We start from the raw sequence: 22,855 nt of genomic DNA, 5'->3' as shown, positions 1-22,855 counted from the left end.
TGACGGAAGGAGTGATTTGCTCTGCCATTTCACATTAACTGTGTTCCTTGCAATGTCGGTGTGGACGGGGGGGGGATAAGAGCCTGGCAAGGGAGGGCAGTGGCAATGAGGGCGGATCGTTCCGGGGGTGGATGGCAGAGTGTAAGGGAGTATGGACCCCAATGGACCGGAACAGAGGGGAGACAAGGAACTTAAGGGAGGTGCCCTCATCCACATTGTGTGAGGATCTGAGGTGCATCCGTGTCAAAATAGGGATTTAGGAAGGGCTGAAGGTCGTGTTGGGAGATGCACAAGGTGGGAAACAGGAGGGCTCTGGAGTCTCCATACAATAGTCTTACAAAGTCCGGACCGTGTTTTATGTAATAGAAGCAAAGTGCCTCTTCCGAGCCCAGACTGGGATTCAGAGACTGGCTGTACTGGTGGGCTGGCGATGCAGCAGGACTGGGGTTGGCAGAGTATTTTTTTTTTTTTTTTTTTTTTTGCGGTATGCGGGCCTCTCTCTGTTGTGGCCTCTCCCGTTGCGGAGCACAGGCTCCGGACGCGCAGGCCTAGAGGCCATGGCTCACGGGCTTAGTTGCTCCGCGGCATGTGGGATCCTCCCGGACCAGGGCACGAACCCGTGTCTCCTGCATCGGCAGGCGGACTCTCAACCACTGCGCCACCAGGGAAGCCCTGGCAGAGTATTTTTAAGCTTCAGAAGGAGGGAAGGTGTCTTAGTCCATTCGGGCTGCTGTAACAAAAATCCCACAGACGGCGTGGCTTGTAAACAACAGGAATGCATTTCTCACCGTTCTGGAGGCTGGAAGTCCAAGACCGTGGTGCCAGCGTGGTCGGGTTCTGGCGGGGACCCTGTTCCGGGTTGCAGACGGCCAATCTCACTGCCCTCCCCCGGTTCAAAGGGCGAGGGAGCTTTTCTCGGGCCACATTACAAGGGCACTCACCCCATTCCTGCGCGTCTCGCCCGCGTGACCTCATGACCCCGCATAGGCCCCACCTCCTCACGCCATCACCTTGGGGGTTAGACTTCAACTCATGAATCCTGGGGGACCCACGCATTCAGACCGTCGCAGAAGAGCACGGGGAACTGAGGAAGGAGCGAAAGGCGATAAAGAAAACCACGAGGTGATGGGTGGGCGTCTGCCCCCTGTCGGGCCTGAAGACTGGTTGGTGGCCCCCATGGAGAGCGGATTCAGCAGCAGAGAGCGCTGAGTCGGAGAAAGCCTTTGTGAAAGCCTGCATGGGAGCCCCGCGGCTCCAGTGCAGGGCCAGCCACGCGCACAGGACAGCATCCCGGGCTGGCTCGCCCGGGGAGCCGGCGGATCGGGACCACTGCCAGGGGGCGGCTTCCTCCCGGGGGGGGGGGGGCGCCATGGGCACAATGGCGAAGTGGCTTAATGGGCTGGAGTAGCAAAGCACAAGCCGAGCTGCTCCTAAGCACACAGCTGACATCCTGAGGGAGCCCCACAGGACCGGCAAGATCCAGTGGGCAGACACTGAAGCCCTGGGCAGGCAGATGGACGCAGAGGCTCTAACCCGATCGGCCGTGTTCGTGTGGCCTCTTCTGTCCCTTCCGGTGGGGACAGTTGGCATTGATCAGATCGTATGAGGAGAGGATTGATAACTGACTCGACTGCCACCGTCCCTGTCCCGATACGTAACAGGAGCCGTGGCTCAAACCTGTGGCCGATTAGAAATTAGAAACGGATGAATCCAGTTAAGAGCCACAGGATAATTATACTGGGGGCCGAATTTTGGAATATAAGGAGAAATCCAAAATTCCGTTTTGAGCCAAGGCTCCGTTGCTCAAAGGAGGGCACGGACAGGAGGGAACTCAAGACACCAGGCTCACCCTTAGGCCAAGGGGGAGACCAGGTGGGCTCTGCATGCTGAGGGTGGGGTGCGTGGCCCCAGTGTCTGCTTAGCGGCACCTGCTTCAATAGCAGAATTGCCAGGAAATAGCAGCTCTGTCCACACACCTGAGTGCATCCATCCTCTCCCTCCAGGAGCAGGGGAGTGTTCTGGAACCAGTCACTCTGGGGCTATTCCCGGTACCTCTTCCAATTGCACGTGGATAGCCACACACACACACACACCACACACACCATTCTGGATCGCAGAAGAGTAGCTGAAGGACACAGCATCGTGGCCTCGTCAAAGGAGAGCAAGCCCGAGAGGACACTTAGCACGTTCTATCCATTCTCCTCCACTATCCGGTGAGATGGCTGCTGGTATGGCCTTCGGACACCCAGAGTCTTCAGTTTCATCTCATGTGAGACCAGAGCCAACCACTGAAGCTGCGGAGGCGAGCAACTTCCCAACCACCAACCTAACTGGAACATCCCAGCCCCACCACCATACCGTTTCCTTGACCACAGCCTGGTCCAATGCCCTATGGAATCTGCACTGACAAACGCAAGATTTCTCCTCCACCCAACTCTTTGTACCCTTTCACAGGAGAGTCTACCGTTCTAAACGTGACACAAGCAGCAAAAAGCATATTCAATTTTATAAAACAACTGTAAAGTATTACATAGTGTAATATGTGTTTGTGATAAAAACGAAGTTATAAATCATGACACAAAATAGTACAAAATTTGTACTATGATTTATGACTTCATTTTCCTCCTCATTTTATTCAAAGAGCTGAAATCATAATTTGGCCACCTGCTTTTCCATAACGGTTTGGCCCTTACTCCTCTTCTACTAACCCTTGTCTAAACATTAACGTTCGCATTTGCAAATCTAGAAAAATAGAAAGCTTTTAAAAAAATTTTTAAAGGCTTTTAATTTCATTGTGAGCAGCTCTCAAATCCAGTTATGCATTGCAATAGACCCTAAGGTGTTAGCAGAGATAACTTTAAAAAATAAGCTTAGGTTAGACCTTAGAAATTAAAAAACTAACTAAAATCCCATCTCTCTCAAGGATTATTGTCATTTCTCAGTAGCATAATGGAATTGCTAATACGTCCTCTTCAAATGCTTGGAATTCGAAAGGAGACCCGTTATCAGCAGTCAATGGAGGCCTAACAAACCATCCCAGAATTTTGGGGCTTTCCAACAGCAAACCTTTCGATGGCGCGCAATTCTGAGGCTCAGAAATTTAGACTCAGCTGTACCGAACGGCTCCTCCACTGCTCTCACCTCACAGGATGAACAACTCATCCCAGTGTCAGCATCCAGGCCAGCATCCTGGGAAACCCCTCCATCTCGAGCAGAGCAGAGCAGCTGGCTCCCTGTGCCTGGGGCCCCTCACGTGGCAGCAGCCCTCTGGTGGCCCATTTGGATCCTGATGGCCTAGGACAGACAGTCTCACTTCCAAATCTTTTAGTCGGTGCCCGGTGTCAGCTAAGCCAAGTATCTGCAACAGGCTCGCCCAGGCTTCCTGAAGCAGCAGGAAACAGTGCCAGTTCCAGTGGACCAGGCTCGACCAGACCTAACACATCTGAGATTCACATGTTGCTCACTGTGTGACTTTTAGGGTCCACCTTCTACTTGGTGAGTCAAAGAACCCCTCACTCCTAGGATACAGTCCAAGAACAGTTGTCTCTCAGAAAGAAAAGCAGAAAATCTCTTGTTGTTTTTGCTGTTGCTGCCGCTATTTTTTTAAATTAATTTTTATTGGAGTATAGTTGATTTACAAAGTCATGTTAGTTTCTGCTGTACAGCAAAGTGAATCTGTTATACGTACACGTATATCCACTTTTTTTAATATTCTTTTCCCACATAGGTCATTACAGAGTACTGTGTAGAGTTCCCTGTGCTATACAGTAGGTCCTTATTAGTTATCTGTTTTATGTATAGTAGTGTGTATATGTCAATCCCAATCTCCCAGTTTATCCCTCCCCTCCTTCCCCGCTTGCTACTATAAAACTCTTAGAGGAAAATATAGGCAGAACACTCTTTGACATAAATCACAGCAAGATCCTTTTTCACCCACCTCCTAGAGCAATGGAAATACAAACAAAAATAACCAAATGGGACCTAATTAAACTTAAAAGCTTTTGCACAGCAAAGGAAACCATAAACAAACAATAAAAGACAACCTTCAGAATGGGAGAAAATATTTGCAAATGGAGCAACTGACAAGGGATTAATCTCCAAAATATACAAATGGCTCATGCAGCTCCGTCTCAAATAAACAAACAACCCAATCAAAAAATGGGCAGAATATCTAAATAGACATTTCTCCAAACAAGACATACAGATGGCCAAAAAGCATCTGTGTGATGAAAAAAAAGATGAAAAGCTGCTCAACATCACCATTATTAGAGAAATGCAAAGCAAAACTGAAATGAGGTGTCACCTCACACCGGTCAGAATGGCCATCATCAAAAAATCTATAAACCAGATGCTGGAGAGGGTGTGCAGAAAAGGGAACCCTCCTGCACTGTTGGTGGGAATGTAAACTGCTGCAGCCACTACAGAGAACAGTATGGAGGTTCCTTAAAAAACTAAAAATAGAACTACCATATGATCCAGCAATTCCACTACTGGGCATATATCTGGAGAAAACCATAATTCAAAAAGGCACATGCACCCCAATGCTCATAGCAGCACTATTTACAATAGCCAGGACATGGAAGCAACCTAAGTGTCCATCAACAGAGGAACGGATAAAGAAGATGTGGTATATATACAATGGAATACTACTCAGCCGTAAAAAAGGAATGAACTAATGCCATTTGCAGCAACATGGATGGACGAAGAGAGTGTCATACTGAATGAAGCAAATCAGACAAAGACAAATATCATATGATATCACTTATATGTGGAATCTGAAAAAAAGGGTACAAAATGAACTTATTTACAAAACAGAAATAGAGTCACAGATGTCGAGAACAAACTTATGCTGCTGCTATTTTCTTTTAAGTGTCAAGCCCTGCAGTCTGTGCAGCCTGTGGAAGAAGGGCAGTGATGTTGAGACACAGAGGCCAGTCCGGTGTCCGTAGGGCCTCCTCAGACAACGGACGGCAGAGGGTAAGAGCCTCAGGTGACTCAGCTTGGCTGGCTCAGGAGACAGGCACTAAGTGTTATACCTCATCATGCATACAATCCTTTCGGCTTACATGTTAGCAGGGCCATCTCTCCCTTTATATAACCATAGTCCCCAGCTAGATGCTCATAGCTTCCTGTGATTGGAATCAAACTTCCCCGCCATTGCAACATCCTGGCCTCCAAAGAGGCTTCTTTCTCCCAGCTCAGGACCCACTCCGTTCTTTGCCCCTGGAGTCACCACCTCCTTGCGTAACAGACGGTCACATTCCTCCCTCAGCCATATAATCCCTATTACACAGTAAACAGTAAGATAATTATACCCCCAAATACCTTTTTAAAGACAAGTGATACAAATGAATTTATCAGGAGTTATTTAGCCACTTTTCCCCAAATTCTAATGTAAGTAATGATCTAATACTTAAAAGAACAAACTTGTTAGAAAAGATATGTTGTTTTAATCTGCAGTATCCTTTTCCTCAACAATTGAATCCCAGTTGAAGATAATTATATTTTAGCTGTGATGGTTCTGGGTCACAGGCCAACTAAAAATTTCTAGTTACATAATTGAAAATTATGTGGTTCATCTCTATGTTGAGTGACTTTGCTTGATGGAGTCCTGAAGGAAATTGTGCCATTTCATTTCTGATCAAATTCACGTTTGAACCCACATGTCCAGAATTCTCACTGACGCCACTAAAATGAAAGGAAATTGAGAACCAGATCTCTAAGAGGCCAAATGAAAGTTTTCCTTTGGGTTTTTGGACCTAGGTTTTAATTGTCAATTTAAAAAATAAATTTTAATGTATATTTATCTTTCAATAGGATTTTTTTAAACTCTTCTGACCCCTAAAGAACATACAAGATGTATTAAATTTTGAAATAAACACTTTCTGGAGATGAGAGAAAGTAGACAAAAATATTCTGGAAAAGGATGTTTTATTAAAACATCATTTTTTCACATACGCGGAAAGAGTCCACATGTGAAATAGGGAATATTAGGAAAATGAGCAACTCCTTAGAACGCTGTGGGAATCACAGGGTGAGGCTACCAGCATTAAGAACTATAGCCTGTTTCAGCAAAGACAGCCAAGTACACACCTGAAAATGAGAACATGAGTTTTTCACTGGTACCAAATAAGAATGGTTCTAGGACACTCTTACATTATTGCCTCTTGAACTTAAAGTCAGTAAAATTTGGAATACAAAAATTAATGTAGAAAAGCAAACTAGTCTACCACTAGTAAACAGGAAAGCATAGGGCTTCCCTGGTGGCGCAGTGGTTGGGAGTCCGCCTGCCGATGCGGGGGACGCGGGTTCGTGCCCCGGTCCGGGAAGATCCCACGTGTCGCGGAGTGGCTGGGCCTGTGAGCCATGGCCGCTGGGCCTGCGCGTCCGGAGCCTGTGTTCCGCAGAGGGAGAGGCCACAGCAGTGAGAGACCCACGTACCACAAAAACCAAAAAAAAAAAAAACAGGAAAGCATATTTGTTACCTGGTTCAATAGCCTTAATGTAAAATAGAAAATTGATTTCCATTAAGTATTCAGAACAGACACATTTCTATGGCCTGAAGAATAAAGAATCTTCAATAGAAATATGTTGCTTTGTGGTTATATTGATTTTAAAAGGCATCCCAAAGGTGACAGGTGTTTTTTAAATAGCAAAACCCAAAACCTGATTTGTGACATTACGTGAGCAATACTTATGAAGTTCATTAATATGTTACAAGTTACACAGACACAGAGCCCAGTAAAACATTGCCTACCGTGTGTTAACATTCCCAGGGGAACAAAACCAGTACGAGTATTTTCGAAGAAATCAAGGAATGTGAAGATAAATAAATTAGAGATTGCAGGAAATGGGGCCAGTGGGGAGGGTTTCAGGCAATTAGTATTATACGTAAAATGGAAATAGAGAATAGAAGAACGTGCTGAAAATTACCAACGGCCCTTCTTCATTTCCTCTGAGGAGAAAATAATGTGACACATAAAAATCTTTTAATCTATGAAGAACAAAGCCATCCTTCTCTTGATGTCACTGCAACACTGCACAAGAGTTAACTCATATTTGTGTGATGGGGTGTGGATTTCAATCCACAAACCCGGATAGATGTGCATGACACAGCACAATATTAACTCTTCTTCAGAACTACTTAAATCCAACTCTAATTCCCTGCACAAAAGTAGCAGGAAGTTCAGTCACCCTTACGAGGGGTGGCAGTTACCAGAATCCAACGAGGCCAATCGATCAGACTTGTCCTGATCACAGCTGCCGGTTCACAGGGGTTGCCACCCAGACCCCTATAGCCCAAGCCACTTGGTTTCGAATCCAGCAGTTCTGCCAATTCCAAGCGGGATAAAGTTTGTCAAGGCCAGGAGTCGTGGTGGGTAGGGGGCGTTATCCTCCCTGCGTGTCCCGCACGGGAGGCCTTGCCATTATCCAGGGGCAACTGCACGGTGCAGGGTGGGGGGCTCCATCACCCCAGGAACTGACAGCTCTTGGGGGGAGTCTACCTTCTTGCCCTCTCTCTCCCCTCTCCGGGCATCGTGCATGATCTCAGGCTGGGAAAGGTGAGAATTAGAAGGAGCAGCTTCTATGAGTTTTTGAGCAGCTGCTTCTTACCAAGCTACAAAAAGGAGTGAGGGTGAGAGCCCTGCTTTGCTCTGTGCTTGAAATGAGAAGGGTGGCGGCAATCCAAGGGAAAGGACAAATACCGATTAATTTATGGATAACTGGTGTTGCACTGACATTGCCTATTTCGTGGACCAGCAGGGATTCTTAGCACCCGTCCTGCACAGCCCAGGGGCGCCTGCCACACATCAGCCCCACTAATGCCCTGGCCTCGGCAGCACTGGCCTTCTTCCTTGTCTTCTTACTATTCTCCTTCCCAACACAGGGCCTTTGTGTACTTTCCTCCTTAGCCTCAAATCCATCCTTTACTCTTCTTTCTTTCCTTTTTGAAAAACACATTACCTTTTGGAACTTTTCAACAATTCCTCTCCAAATATTGTCATTGTAATGACATGTCCTTGGCGACTCTGACCTGTAGACTGAAGGATACTAATATTTCATGGTAGATCTTTAATTTCTTGGTAGGATTGCTACTTTTATCTGACGCTCCTCTTATTTTATCAGACCCTAAATCATTGTGTTTGGACTGGTACGAAACTTGAACTAAAGTGTCAGGTTAGGACGCACTTTATGATGAACTTTTAACTTCCAGAAGTGGAAAGGTAAATCAATTTTTATAGTTTTGCTCTTTATAAAAAACCAGGATATTAAATTCTAGGAATTCCTCCTAAAGATTTACTCACACACATGGAAATGATGTGTGTACAACATTATTTACTGTAGAAATTAAAATATTGAAAATAATCTAAATGTTCACCAAAATAAATATACATCTATATGCATAATGGGATAATGAGCAAATGTTAAAAAACAGAACAAGGAAGCTCTTTTCAATATGGCATGATCATTAAAATACTTTAAAGAGTTTTAAAAAGAACTAGGTAAAGGACACTATATGTAGCATACAAACATTTTCATAGAAAAGGAAGAAAAATAAGATATATTTGTATCTGCTTATATGAGCATGAAATATCTCTGGAAGGATGCCTAAGAAAAAATCATGGTTGGCTGTGATGAGAAAAATAGTGGCAGGGGATAGAAGTAGGAGCAATATTTTTTATAAATATATGAATATATTACCTATATAAAATAATTAAACATTTTTAAATGTTCTAAAATAAAGATTAATGGGTGGATCTGCAGACTTCCACATCTGAACAAGATGGAGTAATAGGGGCCAGATTTACCCTCCCACCTGAAAAAACAAATAAAATACATGAAACAGTGGTTTTCAAGACACTTGACAATGAAGGACATTGATCCCTGCGAGATGGGAAACACTAAGGTAAGGCCTAGAATCGCCCCAGCTTACTGACTTGAGAGAGTCTCCAGGTTGTGGTATAAGGAAGGGGAGCCCAAGTGGGACCAGCCTGAGTTGATGTGGAGCTGAGTCTTGGGAGAATAGGGCAGCTAGAATTTCAAAGGCAGAACACCAAAGAAGAGAGCCACACGGGAGGGAGCCCCAAGATCTGCAGTGGGTACCCTCTGAGTACTCAGCAGAGGAATGATGAGAGCGTGTGTGCAAAGAAACTACCCAAGACTAGGAAAGGCACCACTAGAAAGAATTAGAAATAACAGTGCCCAGAACACAGCCAAGGCTGGGAAGAGTGTCTGTTCCCACCAGCCAGACTGAATGACCTGATGACTGGCAGGAAGTTGAGTAGAGGACACAGAAGGGTCCTGCCTTAAGGGTGTGAATAATTTGTAGGTTAAGCATTGCTCCAGACTGCCTAATAAATCTTAAGAGCAAAACCCAAAAGGGTCAAACTACCTCCAAGTAACGTAATTGCATCCTAGAACAAAGTTCAAAAATGTTCAGAATATCCAGCTCCCCAAAAGTTCTATATATCAATGAAAAATATATTAGGCAGGCAAAGAAGCACCAATACATGGCCCATAATGAATGGGTAATTCAATAAATTGAAGTTGTGAACTAAGAATTAACAGACAAGGACAATTAGATGGCAATTATAACAGTATTCTATAAATTCAAAAAGTTAAGTAGAGATAGGTGTGCTATAAAAAGACCAAAATTAAAATCCTAAAGGTGGAAAAAAAATGTGTGAGATTAAAAATGCTTTGATGTTGATGGGATTATCAACAGACAAGACTTTACAAAATAAAAAAAGATTAGTGAACTTGAAGATATAACAACAGAGACTTTCCAAAATGAACCAAAAAAGAGAATTTTTTAAAATGAAGAAAGTGTATAACTGGATACTCTGTAGGATATAAAAGAAAGATAAGAACAGAAAGAATATTGGAAGAAATAATGGTCCAAAGTTGTCCAAATGTCATGAAAACTATGCCTACAAATCCAAGAAACTCAAGTCTTATTAAGCACAAGAAACTGTACCAAGAAAACTATACATCATGTGTCACATCATAATAAAATAGCTCAAATTCAATGACATAGAGATCTTAAAAGCAGACAGAGGGAAAAAAAGACTCATTGTATACAGAAAAACAGAGATAAAGATAACACATTTCTCATGAGAAACAATACCAGTGAGAAGACAGTGAGTAATATCTTTAGAGGATTAAAAGAAAAAAGCTGTTAACTTGGTATTCTCTAGCCAACAAGAATATCTTTCTTAAAATGTATACATGCATTCTTTCATGTGTTTGTTGGCAATCTGTATATCTTCTTTGGATAAATGTCTATTTAGGTCTTCTGCCCATTTTGGGATTGGGTTGTTTGTTTTTCTGTTATTGAGCTTCATGAGCTGCTTGTAAATTTTGGAGATTAATCCTTTGTCAGTTACTTCATTTGCAAATATTTCCTCCCATTCTGAGGGTTGTCTTTTCATCTTGTTTATGGTTTCCTTTGCTGTGCAAAAGCTTTTAAGTTTCATTAGGTCCCATTTGTTTATTTTTGTTTTTATTTCTATTTCTCTAGGAGCTGGGTCAAAAAGGATCTTGCTGTGATTTATGTCATAGAGTGTTCTGCCTATGTTTTCCTCTAACAGTTTGATAATTTCTGACCTTACATTTAGGTCTTTAGTCCATCTTGAGCTTATTTTTGTGTATGGTGTTAGGGAGTGTTCTAATCTCATACTTTTACATGTACCTGTCCAGTTTTCCCAGCACCACTTATTGAAGAGGCTGTCTTTTCTCCACTGTATATTCTTGCCTCCTTTATCAAAGATAAGGTGACCATATGTGTGTGGGTTTATCTCTGGGCTTTCTATCCTGTTCCATTAATCTATATTTCTGGTTTTGTGCCAGTACCATACTCTCTTGATTACTGTAGCTTTGTAGTATAGTCTGAAATCAGGGAGCCTGATTCCTCCAGCTTCGTTTTTTCATTCTCAAGATTGCTTTGGCTGTTCGGGGTCTTTTGTGTTTACATACAAATTGTGAAATTTTTTGTTCTAGTTCTATGAAAAATGCCAGTGGTAGTTTGATAGGCATTGCATTGAATCTGTAGATTGCTTTGGGTAGTATAGTCATTTTCACAATGTTGATTCTTCCAATCCAAGAACATGGTATATCTCTCCATCTATTTGTATCATCTTTAATTTCTTTCTTCAGTGTCTTATAATTTTCTGCATACAGGTCTAATCATTAAAGAAATGCAAATCAAAACTACAATGAGATAGCATCTCACACTGGGCAGAATGGCCATCATCAAAAAATATAGAAACAATCAATGCTGGAGAGGGTGTGGAGAAAAGGGAACACTCTTGCACTGCTGGTGGGAATGTAAATTGATACAGCCACTATGGAGAACAGTATGGGGGTTCCTTAAAAAACTACAAATAGAACTACCATATGACCCAGCAATCCCACTACTGGGCATATACCCTGAGAAAACCATAATTCAAAAAAGTCATGTACCACAATGTTCATTGCAGCTCTATTTACAATAGCCAGGAGATGGAAGCAACCTAAGTGTCCATCACCGGATGAATGGATAAAGAAGATGTGACACATATATACAATGAAATATTACTCAGCCATAAAAAGAAACGAAATTGAGTTACTTGTAGTGAGGTGGATGGACCTAGAGTCTGTCCTACAGAGTGAAGTAAATCAGAAAGAGAAAAATAAATACCGTATGCTAACACATATATGTGGAATCTAAGAAAGAAAAAGACCATGAAGAACCTAGGGGTAAGACAGGAATAAAGACACAGACCTACTAGAGAATGGACTTGAGGATATGGGGAGGGGGAAGGGTAAGCTGGGACAAAATGAGAGAGTGGCATAGACATATATACACTACCAAACGTAAAAAATATAGCTAGTGGGAAGCAGCCTCATAGCACAGGGAGATCAGCTCTGTGCTTTGTGACCACCTAGAGGGGTGGGATAGGGAGGTGGGAGGGAGGGAGACGCAAGAGGGAAGAGATATGAGAACATATGTATATGTATAACTGATTCACTTTGTTATAAAGCAGAAACTAACACACCATCATAAAGCAATTATACTCCAATAAAGATGTTAAAAAAAAAATGTAGACATGCAAAGAATGAAAGACTTCATCACCAACACACTCTCACTACAAGAAACGTTGAAGAAAGTACTTTAGGCAGAAGGATAGAAATCTGAATCTACATGAAAGAATGAAGAAAACAGAAATGGTGTTCATAATAATATAATTTCATATATATATATAATTTTATTATTTAAATCTTTTTAAAAGATAATTGAGTACTAAACAAAAATAATTATAATTATGATCAATAATATGGTAAATATCAAAAATAATTATGATATGATCTGAGATAACATATGTAAAAGTAAAATGTATGGCCCACAAGGTACAAACATAGGGGAAATAGAAACAAAGGATTTTATCAAAAGGTTCTTATAAAATATCACTGGAAGGTAAACTGATAAAAAATAAAGATGTATAATAGAAACCACTACAGCAACCACTAAAAAGGGAAAACAAGGAGTTTTATTAAGTTAAAAAAAAGATACTAAATGAAATCATGAAAAATATTCAATTAATCAAAAAGATAGGAAAAGGAAACAATAGATGGGACAAATAGAAAGCAGATTATAGATTTGAACCTAATTACATGAATAATAGTATTAAAAGGAAGTGATCTCAACAACACAGGGTGGGAGGGGGAAGCTGGGGCAAAGTGAGAGTAGCATCGACATATATACACTACCAAATGTAAAATGGATGGCTAGTGGGAAGCAGCCGCATAGCACAGGGAGATCAACTCGGTGCTTTGTGACCACCTAGAGGGGTGGGATAGGGAGGGTGGGAGAGAGGCTCAAAAGGGAGGGGATATGGGGACATGTGTATGCATATGGCTGATTCACTTTGTTGCACAACAGAAACTAACACAGTATTGTGAAGCAATTATACTCCAATAGATCTATTTAAAAAAAAAAAAAAAAGAACAGTGATCTCAACAACCCAATGAAAAGGCAGAGATTTTTAACAGCAAGATGAAATTATAAGCAGCCCACAAGAAAACCACTTTAAATATAGACACAAATAGTTTAAAAAGTAAAGTAAAAAGATATAAAAGGTATAAATAGTAGTGTTTAGATAGTACAAATCTAAAGAAAGCTGAAACGGCTATGTCAATATCCAAGAAAAATCAATGTCTGAGCAAAGACTATTACCAGAGATGATAAAAGTCATTTTGTAATGAGAATGAGGTCAATTCATCAAGAGCACATAAAATTCATAAACATTTATGCATTTATTTACAGAGCTACAAAATGCATGAAGCAAAAAACTGATAGAACAACAAAAAGAAATAAAGAAATCCAGAATTATATTCATAGATTTCAATATCCCTCTCAGTAATTGATACAATGGGGAGACAGAAAATCAATAAGAATATAGAAGACTTGAACAACACTGTCAACCAACTTGACCTAATAAATATATGGACCGCTCTACTCAATGGCAACAGAATACATCCTGATAGACCACATTCTGAGCCATTAAAAAAATCCCAATAAATTTAAAAGAATTCAAGTCATACCAAGTGTATTCTCTGACCACAATGGAATTACGTGAAAATTGATAACAGAAAGATCTCCAAAAAATCCCAAATAGTTGGAAATTAAGTTACACATTTTTATATAACCCATAGGTCACAAAAAGAAAACAAAAGGGAAAATTGAGAGTATTTTGAACATAATGAAGATGAGAACACCACATATTTTTCACAGGATTCTGCTAAAGCAGTACTTAAGGGAGATTTATAGTACTAAATAGCTATTTTAGAAAAAAAAAGTCTCAAATCAATAATATCGCTTCCACCCTAAGTAACCAGAAAAAGAAGAGAAAATGAAACACAAAGTAAGTAGAATAATTAGACTAATAAAGACCAAGGAGAAATCAGTGAAATATAAAACTGAAAAACAATAGAGAAAATCAATAAAACCAAAAGCTAATTCCTTAAGCAGATCAATAATATTGATCAACCTCTAGCCAGACTGACTAGGAAAAAAGAGAGAAATAACATAAATATGCTCAACATCATTAGTCATTATGGAAATGCAAAATAAAACCACAATAAATACCACTATGCCCCTGTCATAGTGACTAAACTTCAAAAGACTGCCCATATCGAGTATTTGAGGACGGGTATCAGTTGGAATTCAAACACTGCTGGCGGGAATATAAAGTTACAACCTTTCTGGCAAAGAGTTTTGCAGTTCCTTAAAAGTTTAAGCCCAGGGCTTCCCTGGTGGCGCAGTGGTTGAGAATCCGCCTGCCGATGCAGGGGACGCGGGTTCGTGCCCTGGTCCGGGAAGATCCCACATGCCGCGGAGCGGCTGGGCCCGTGAGCCATGGCCGCTGAGCCTGCACGTCCGGAGCCTGTGCTCCGCAACGGAAGAGGCCACAACAGTGAGAGGCCCGCGTACCACAAAGAAAAAAAAAAAAAAAAGTTTAAGCCCATACCTACCATATGATTTAGTCATTCCTCTCCTAGGCATTTCCTCAAGAGAAATGAAAGCATGTGTCCACACAGAGATTAGTATAGTACACAAAACTCCTAGCAGCTTTATTTGTAATAACCCCAAATTGGAAACAACCCTAATGTTCCTCAGTGGGTGAATAGATAATCAAACTGTTGTATAGCCAGGCAAATGGAATACTACTCAGCAATAAAAAAGGAAGAAACTGTTAACACAGGCTGCAACAAGGGTGAGTCTGGGAATACTGATGCTGAATGAAAGAAGCCAGACCCTCCCAAAGAAGAACATATACTGTATGATTCCATTTATAGAAAATTCTAGACAATGCAAACTAATCTGTAGTGACAGAGATCAGTGATGTCCAAGCGGAAGGGAATGAGGAGAGGGTCAGGAGGAAGAGATTACAATGAGGAAACTTCGTGGGGGTGATAGATGTGTTCCTTTCTCTTGAATGTGGTGATAGCTGCACAGGGATATTCATAAGTCAAAATCTATCAGATTGTCCACTTAAAATATTTGCAATTCATTGTATGTCAACAACCTCATTTACGGTGTTCAAAAGATTAATGGACAAATATAAGTAAACACATGAACAAATAAAAGGTTTGTTTCTTACAAGCCATTCACACTAGTCAAAACAGGAAGCACTAATTTATCTGGAGCTTGGCAAAAACACCAGTGAAGGTAAAGAGGTCTGTTTGAATTTGTTTTATTATGCCTCAAATTAACTCAAAATATACTCCATGGTTAGTTTTTTATAAACTCATTAAGAAAACAAGATATTGTGTTTCCAACAAATTATTTACAATTAAAAAAAATCAATCTAGGACTGTCTCTTGCCTGATATTTATACTGGTTCTATATCTACGATGATTCTAGCTGGGAGATCCCTTCTGCACTGTGTAAATTCGGTTGCACTCTGGTCTCATGCTTTACACAATCAAATGAGTATATACTGGTAGGACTTAAGATCTTTCTATTCGTGGTTCAGATCGAATAGGATCGCCTATTTCTGAATGCTTATGCCCAAGCCCTGTGGAATCAAGGATGACACAGAGGTAATGCGCTCACTGGGGAAATGCCCCCACCACACGGTACCGTCCTAATCTGTCCCAGCTCCAGCTGTAATTACCCTCTAAAATTCAGTGCGTGGAAAATCCGAAAAGATTATGCTGCTGGAGAGAGGGCTGAAGTACGGTACCTCTGGTTTTAAGACTTCTGTTTCAAACAAAATTTTAAAATCGCATGCGATTCTTTGTGTTATTTTTCGAATCCTGCTCACTTTCCTAGAAGGAAAAATAAATCCCTATTCCTGCCTTGTAATCTTTCCATCTACATAGAGTATACACATTTTTTAAAAAAATCTAAAACTGCAGTGATAAGGCCAAGTACCATCTTAAGGTGCAAAATCTTTGAAATCGATCGCACACTGAAATACAATCAATTCATGTTTATGTCCCTCAAGCACCTCGTAAAATGTCACCAAGAGTACAACTTCAGTTGGCCTGTAAATTGGTGTGTCTTATATATTTAGATATATTTTTTAAATGTGTGTCTTCAACATTTAGTGCCTTGTACTCTTATGTATAAACATCCTTTGTTTCAAACTCTTCAAAACTGTCACAAAAACTATATTGACCGAGTGTGCTTTTACAGATTTGCTTGGTCTGCATCAGGTGTTCTCTAATTGTTTTATGTCCATGTTTCTGTAGTTGTCTCTCTTCACCTCCTAAACACTGAAACAGAAAGGGTGTTGCAGTAAAGAATTCAAAGGCTTCGAAATCAGGGGACCTGGTCCAGCCGCAGCACCACTGCATCCTGGTGCCTCCCTTGGGTGCTGGGCCCTACCTTTTTCTGCCTGTTTCTCCCAATAGCACACAGGGAGGATATACCCAGGGCTGCTGTGAGGATTAATCAAGGCAACTGGACAAGGCTCTCAGCCGAGAGCCCAACACATAGTGAACATTCAAAATCACAAGAGTGGGCTTCCCCGGTGGTCCAATGGTTAAGACTCTGCCCTTCCACTGCAGGGGGAGCAGGTTCAGAGAAGTAAGACCCCTGCATGCCGTGCTGCCAAAGTAATAATAACAATGATAATAATCATGAAAACACAAAAGCTGCCTTTGAACTGCAACAAAATTTTAAGGCAGGGTCCAATGATTATAAATTATCTCATTACATAGCAACATGACTGCAATACATCCTAGCGACAGCAGAAAGCCTAAAAATTTGATCAAAAAGAATATCTCCTAGAAGATAGACTTTCAAAAGTACATAATTAAAGCGAAAAGACCTAGTTTACATTCCAACTTTGGCACGTTAATAGCTGGTTGGTTATTTTATGCTAACTGACCATCTCGTACTCTGTAAAATGGACATGACCTGGAAATAGTAGGTGCTTGCTGAGTACCTGCTGAGAGATTAAATCAAAGATATGGTCTACAGCCGTGTTTTCTATACTTTCATCTGTCTGACAGCATAAGATCTCTTTGAGGAAAAGCCATAGAACTGATGGATTTTCCCAATATATCAGACACTAGTCGTCATGTACTCCTCTCTGATGATAAACGTATGAGGCCATTGCGTGGCTCCACGGGGCACTAGCGGCTTTAGAGCCTGAACTGTGAAGTTCAAAGCTCAAGGGGGTTCCAGGAGCGATCAGAGACCTAGTGTGAACTCATGTCCACTCACAGAAAACCCGAACTGAAAAGCACCCTGCAGTGAACACCGAGACTTCAAGTTTGCTTTTTTTTTTTCCCCAAGCAAAATGCCATGGTCCCTGATGTTCATAGCCCTTTAAAGATGATTTTATTCCTTTCACAGGTCTCCCGTTATGGCTGGAGGTCTCTTTGCTGTGGATCGCAAATGGTTTTGGGAGTTGGGGGGCTATGACCCAGGTTTGGAAATCTGGGGAGGAGAGCAATATGAAATCTCTTTCAAGGTAAGCCGTCAGCACCCTTCTCACACGAGGTTGGCATCATTTTGACCATTCTAATAGAACGGCATCATTTCATTCTGGGACCTCCTATGTTGCAAATTAACAACGAAAATAGACATGTCATTTTCCCACCTCAGCTGTTGGACAAGAGAAGCTACTTCCTTCTGATGTTTCCGTGACGTAGTCATGCCAGAGAAGAAACACAGATGAGAAGGAATTCAAAATCCCACTTGCAGTGGGGAACCGTGGCGTGCCAGCACATCTACTGCCCCGCTGGTACTTCATTCCTCCTCAGGCACCTAGAACAGAGAGACAGAGGCGTGAAAGTGAAAGGAATGGAATTACTGGAGCTTTTGCTCGTTGTGTTTGTTCTCGAAATAATACTCCACCTTTTGCTCGTAACCACGATTCCACAACTTCAATAACAGAAGAGTAATTTTAAATTCTGTAATAATCTAAATAGGAAAAGAATTTGAAAAAGAATAGATACACGCATATGTCCAACTGAATCACTTTGCTGTACACCTGAAACTAACACAACATCGTTAATCCACTATGCTCCAGAATAAAACAAAAATTAAATAAATACAATATGAATGACAAATTAAAGCTATTCTTTATATAATTCCAAAACAAGTGAGTTTTTTGTTTATTTTTATCTGAAATTGCCCAGGTTTCCACTTGCTTTGACCATAAGTACTCACAAAAATTATACTTTATTACATATATATACATTCATATGTTACATATATACATATAGAATATATGCAAGTATATGATAGAATAGCAAATTTCGAGGTTTGTAAATGGAAAAACTTTACCACAGCATGTGAAGACCAGATAACCAAAGCAAAATAAACTGTGCAAAAGGTTTTTTTTTTGCTTTATCATTGTCATTATTCGTATCGAAGATACAGTGATTCTTGCAAGATTTATCATACAGAAATCTCACTAAATAAATCAGCTTTCCTAATTACCTCTATTATAAAATCAAACCAATTCTTGGTAAGAAAACAAAGTGCATCCTGAATATAGTAAAAGTCAAACTTAATAATCCAGCTAAACTTTTTGAATTTATGCATAAAAGAAATTGACACAACTGGATTTTATTTAACTGTAACAACTACATTCTATGTGTTAACAGAAACGGTATGTTGTCCCCAAAGCATCATAAAATAAATATTCCAAAGAGAAACTCAAGAGACACGATTGCAGGCTTCAGGACATCTAGAATTTTCCATCTCACTGCTGGCAATAAGCCTTGAAATACTATTTATTAAATTAGTGCTTTTTTTTTTTAACCATCACTGAAACACACCTAATTTCACATCTAAGTTACTTTTTTCTTAAACTATGTATACATACATTTACTCCATTTATTTAATGGTATGTGATGTACAGATGCTAGGCCAAGTGCTTAATATACTTTATGTAACTTAAAATCACAACTCAGAGAAGTGGATATTATTCCATTTTATAGATGAAGAAACTGAGACTTAAAGTTTTAAAAATTTTAGATTAAATTTTTTAAGTTTTAAAGATTAAATAAACTACCCAGTGTCACTTAGGGATTAAAATGCTCCACTTCTACTTAATTGCAGAGAATATAGAAATTTAAAATTGTCTGTCACTCAAGGCATACCTACCAACACCATTCCAGAGTTCACGGTTAACCTTTTGATCTCTACCTAATGGTTCCTCTCACTGAACAGAGGTGAGTACCTTCATTATACCCTAAGAGCATAGCAGCAAACTTTGTACTGACCCTGGCAAAATACTACTGATTACCAGATATGGCCCAAAGTTGGGTGCAAGTTTACAGTAATACCTTCCACCGGAAAAACAGAATACTGCATTTGACTCCAGCAATAAAGGAGAATAGGCATTGCTCTATTTGCAATATCATCAGAAGTTAAAGAATGCTTTTTACTTCTCATGGTTCAAGATATTTTTTTGTTAGATTCTCTTAATTCACGAATTCTTTAACTTTAAAATGCTATTAAGAATATCTGCATTCTACAAATAATAAATGCTGGAGAGGCTGTGGAGAAAAGGGAACCCTCTTACACTGTTGGCGGGAATGTAAATTGATGCAGCCACTATGGAGAACAGTATGGAGGTTCCTTAAAAAACTAAAATTAGAGTTTCCATATGATCCAGCAATCCCCCTCCTGGGCATATATCTGGACAAAACTATAATTTGAAAAGATGCATGGACACCTATATTCATAGCAGCACTATTAACAATAGCCAAGACATGGAGATAACCTAAATGTCTATCAGCAGATGAATGGATAAAGAAGATGTGGTATATATATATATATATATATATATATATATATATATATATATATATATATATATATATACACAATGGAATATTACTCAGCCATAAAAAAGAATGAAATGATGCTATTTGCAGCAACATGGATGGATGTAGAGATCATCATACTAAGTGAAGTTAGACAGAAAGAGAAAGGCAAATATCATAGGATATCACTTATATGTGGAATCTAAAATATGACACAAATGAATTTATTTATGAAACAGAAATAGACTCACAGACATAGAAAAGAAACTACCAAACGGGTAAGCGGGGGGGGGGGGGATAAATTCGGAATTTGGGATTAACATACACACACACTACTATATATAAAATAGATAAACAACAAGGACCTACTGTATAGCACAGGGAACTATATTCAACTTCTTGTAATAATCTATATTAGAAAAGAATCTGAATATATATATATATATAACTGAATCACCTAAAACACTGTAAATCAACTATACTTCAATTTTTCTTAAAAATTGTTTAATAAGAAAAAACAGAAAAAGAAAATCTGTAGTAAGCAGGTGATACCTGGCTTAGAATAATAAACTGGGTGTGGATAAAAGTACTGTGGGAAGTCTGGAGTGTTTGCAGAATGGACATTTGCATTCTAAATCACAAATATAAACTTGAACCTCTCATTTCTCTGTCACCTGTATCTATCGCTTCTCTTCGGGGTGACCTGAGATTTTATTACCCCATTTTCTCTTTCTCGGTTATCTGTCATTCCGAAGGATATAATTGGAATGCAGCCCTGTCGTCTTTGTCTAGAATCCATGGCAACAGAGCTAGAGGTTCAGGACTGAATTGCCCCAGGTTGATTGATTGAAATGACAGATCCTTTGGCAACAGCTATATCTTACAGGGTCCCACTTCAGACACATCTCTCCGTTCTTCCTGCTATTGTGTGCTGACCTTGGGGTTCCTGTCCCTCCCTTTTAGGATTTGTAACACGAGGGGGACCCCCTCAAGCAGGATTTGGTAGAATTTGCGTGGAAGATGAAGAACTTTCCCCACGCGAGAGAAATGCAAAGAACTGTCCACAAATAGCTGTGTTCAATGGTATTAAAAAGTCAAAGAAAGATGGAACATCTGCATTTTGGGACACAGTCCATAAACTGCGATTAATTTTACACTGTAAAGCACTGTCAGATATACACTGGTCAGCCCTTCCGGTTTGGGAGTCTGTACGGATAACTGAGAATTTACTAGTCTATTTCACACCATAATATAGAAATTGTTTCAAGTCTGAAACTTAGAAGCTCTAATTCAAAAGATTTCTGTCTGTGGTTCTTATCAGGCATCTTTGCTTGCTGTTTGCATTTCAACCAAAGAATCATTTCACTGATGTTTATGACAAGATTCCATGGCTGAATGAAAATATTTCCAGAAAACTCTGCTTTATATCAAGGGCTGAGTTTTTGGTCAGAGGGGATTTGGGGAAGAGGGCTCCTCAATTTCCTGTCTCTGTAAATATCTTTCCTTTCGTTTTCTAACATCGGACTAGGTGAGTGGATTTCATGTCATCCCATAGAAACCGACACAGCTGTAATTTGCAGGAGTCCGTCAAGGAAAAGGGCTCTCTAGAGAGATGATCTCTCTGCACTGCGCCCACTCTTCAATCTCTTTTAATACGAATCTGAATTCTCACGTGGCCCAGAATTATCCAGCTGCCTCTCAAACGTTGCCAGGTTAGCCAGCTGCCGGGAAGGAGAAAGCACCGTTTAGCCAGTCACTCAACAAGTTTTACTGAGCATCTAACTTACACCAGGCAATGTTCCAGGTACTCCACTTGGAGCTGCATCTGGAAACAGAGAGGAAACCAAGACAGACTGCAGAGTGTTGCATGAAAGAGACAACCCTCCTTTGAATGGTGTGTGCCACCTAAGCTCCTGAAACAGTGTTACCACCGTTATGGGTCTCTGATCGTCCGGAGTGCCTTTTTATACCCATTCCCCAAAGATCAAAGTCCAAATGTTAGCATTTTCAGAAGAAAACTCTTCCCAGAAAATAAAAGGGAGCAATAAACACTAATTAGTCACCCACATGGTTTAGAATGAAGGCCAGGGACTCTATTCCACAAAAAAATCCTCTGGCAGGAGACCTAAAACTTAAATCTACATAGAAGAGCATTAAATTTGGTTTGTCCTTTTCCACGCCCAGAAGCGTAACAACACGGTCCCGCCTTGGTCCAATATTTCTCGGGCCATCTTTCGTCTGGGGAGAGCTTGTGACCTCCAGCCTCAGCTGTGCAGAAACCTTCAGCACCCCAGGTGACGTGAATCTCAGCACCGTATGTCCTAGGGCGAGTCTAATAAATCTGGAAGCCCCACAGCCTATCTGAAATCACTCGTAATGGATTGAAACACCCTGTGCAAACCACCTTTGTCATGTGCTCTCACCCTTCCCACGTGTTAAGCTTAAGATTCAGACACGTAAGGAAATTTTAACTTACCTCTCACAATCTTTCAGCCCTTACCAGTCACTAACTCCTTCCACCGGCATTTATTTATCAATTACAATGTGCCAAGTCTGGGCTAAGCTCTTGAGGTTCCAAGATAAATGTGAGAAAGATTCTCTCCAGTAGCCGCCTGGAGAAGTAATTCATCCCAATTTCTCAGTACTGTTTGGAACATATTTTATTTCCATATTCACAGTAATAGTTTAGGAGTATATCCAGGAGGCTCTTCTCCAGCCTCCCTCCCTCTCCTCTTTCAACTGACGTCCATTTTTTCATTCATTTATTCCCTGAGTCGCTTTATTTTCCCCTCCTAAAAGTTCACAGCGGCTCCTAAGGACCCCGCAAATTATGAATCAGAGTAGCATATGAATCATAAACCAGGGAACTTTCTCCCAGCCATCTGCCTCAGCTAACCGTCTCCAGCTACACTGCAAAACCAACTTAAGTAGTGTTTTCCTTTCCTTCCCAGAAAAGAGGGAAATACAAACATCCATCACTGTCCCTATTTATTGCAGAGATTTTAACTAACCAGACTTTGATGAAATTTTTCCTGACGATTTTAGTCATTCCCTCTAAAATATTAATCAGGAACCTTCA

General features: G+C 40.6%; 1 protein-coding gene across 3 annotated transcripts in view; it reads left to right on the top strand.

Moving 5' to 3' along the window:
- GALNTL6 (polypeptide N-acetylgalactosaminyltransferase like 6) overlaps window positions 1–22,855 on the top strand; it is a 1,725,164-nt gene that overhangs the window by 1,596,969 nt on the left and 105,340 nt on the right. For all 3 annotated transcript variants that reach the window (XM_067040058.1, XM_067040059.1, XM_059071079.2), the window contains exon 7: window positions 17,351–17,468. In XM_067040058.1, coding sequence (XP_066896159.1) covers window positions 17,351–17,468 — 118 coding nt within the window. The remainder of the gene's footprint in view (window positions 1–17,350; window positions 17,469–22,855) is intronic.

This window comes from Kogia breviceps, chromosome 8 (assembly GCF_026419965.1).
Source record: "Kogia breviceps isolate mKogBre1 chromosome 8, mKogBre1 haplotype 1, whole genome shotgun sequence".
NCBI classification, from domain to species: Eukaryota; Metazoa; Chordata; class Mammalia; order Artiodactyla; family Physeteridae; genus Kogia; species Kogia breviceps.
The sequence above is the reverse complement of the archived record's forward strand: the minus strand, read 5'-3'. Positions and strand labels throughout refer to the sequence as shown.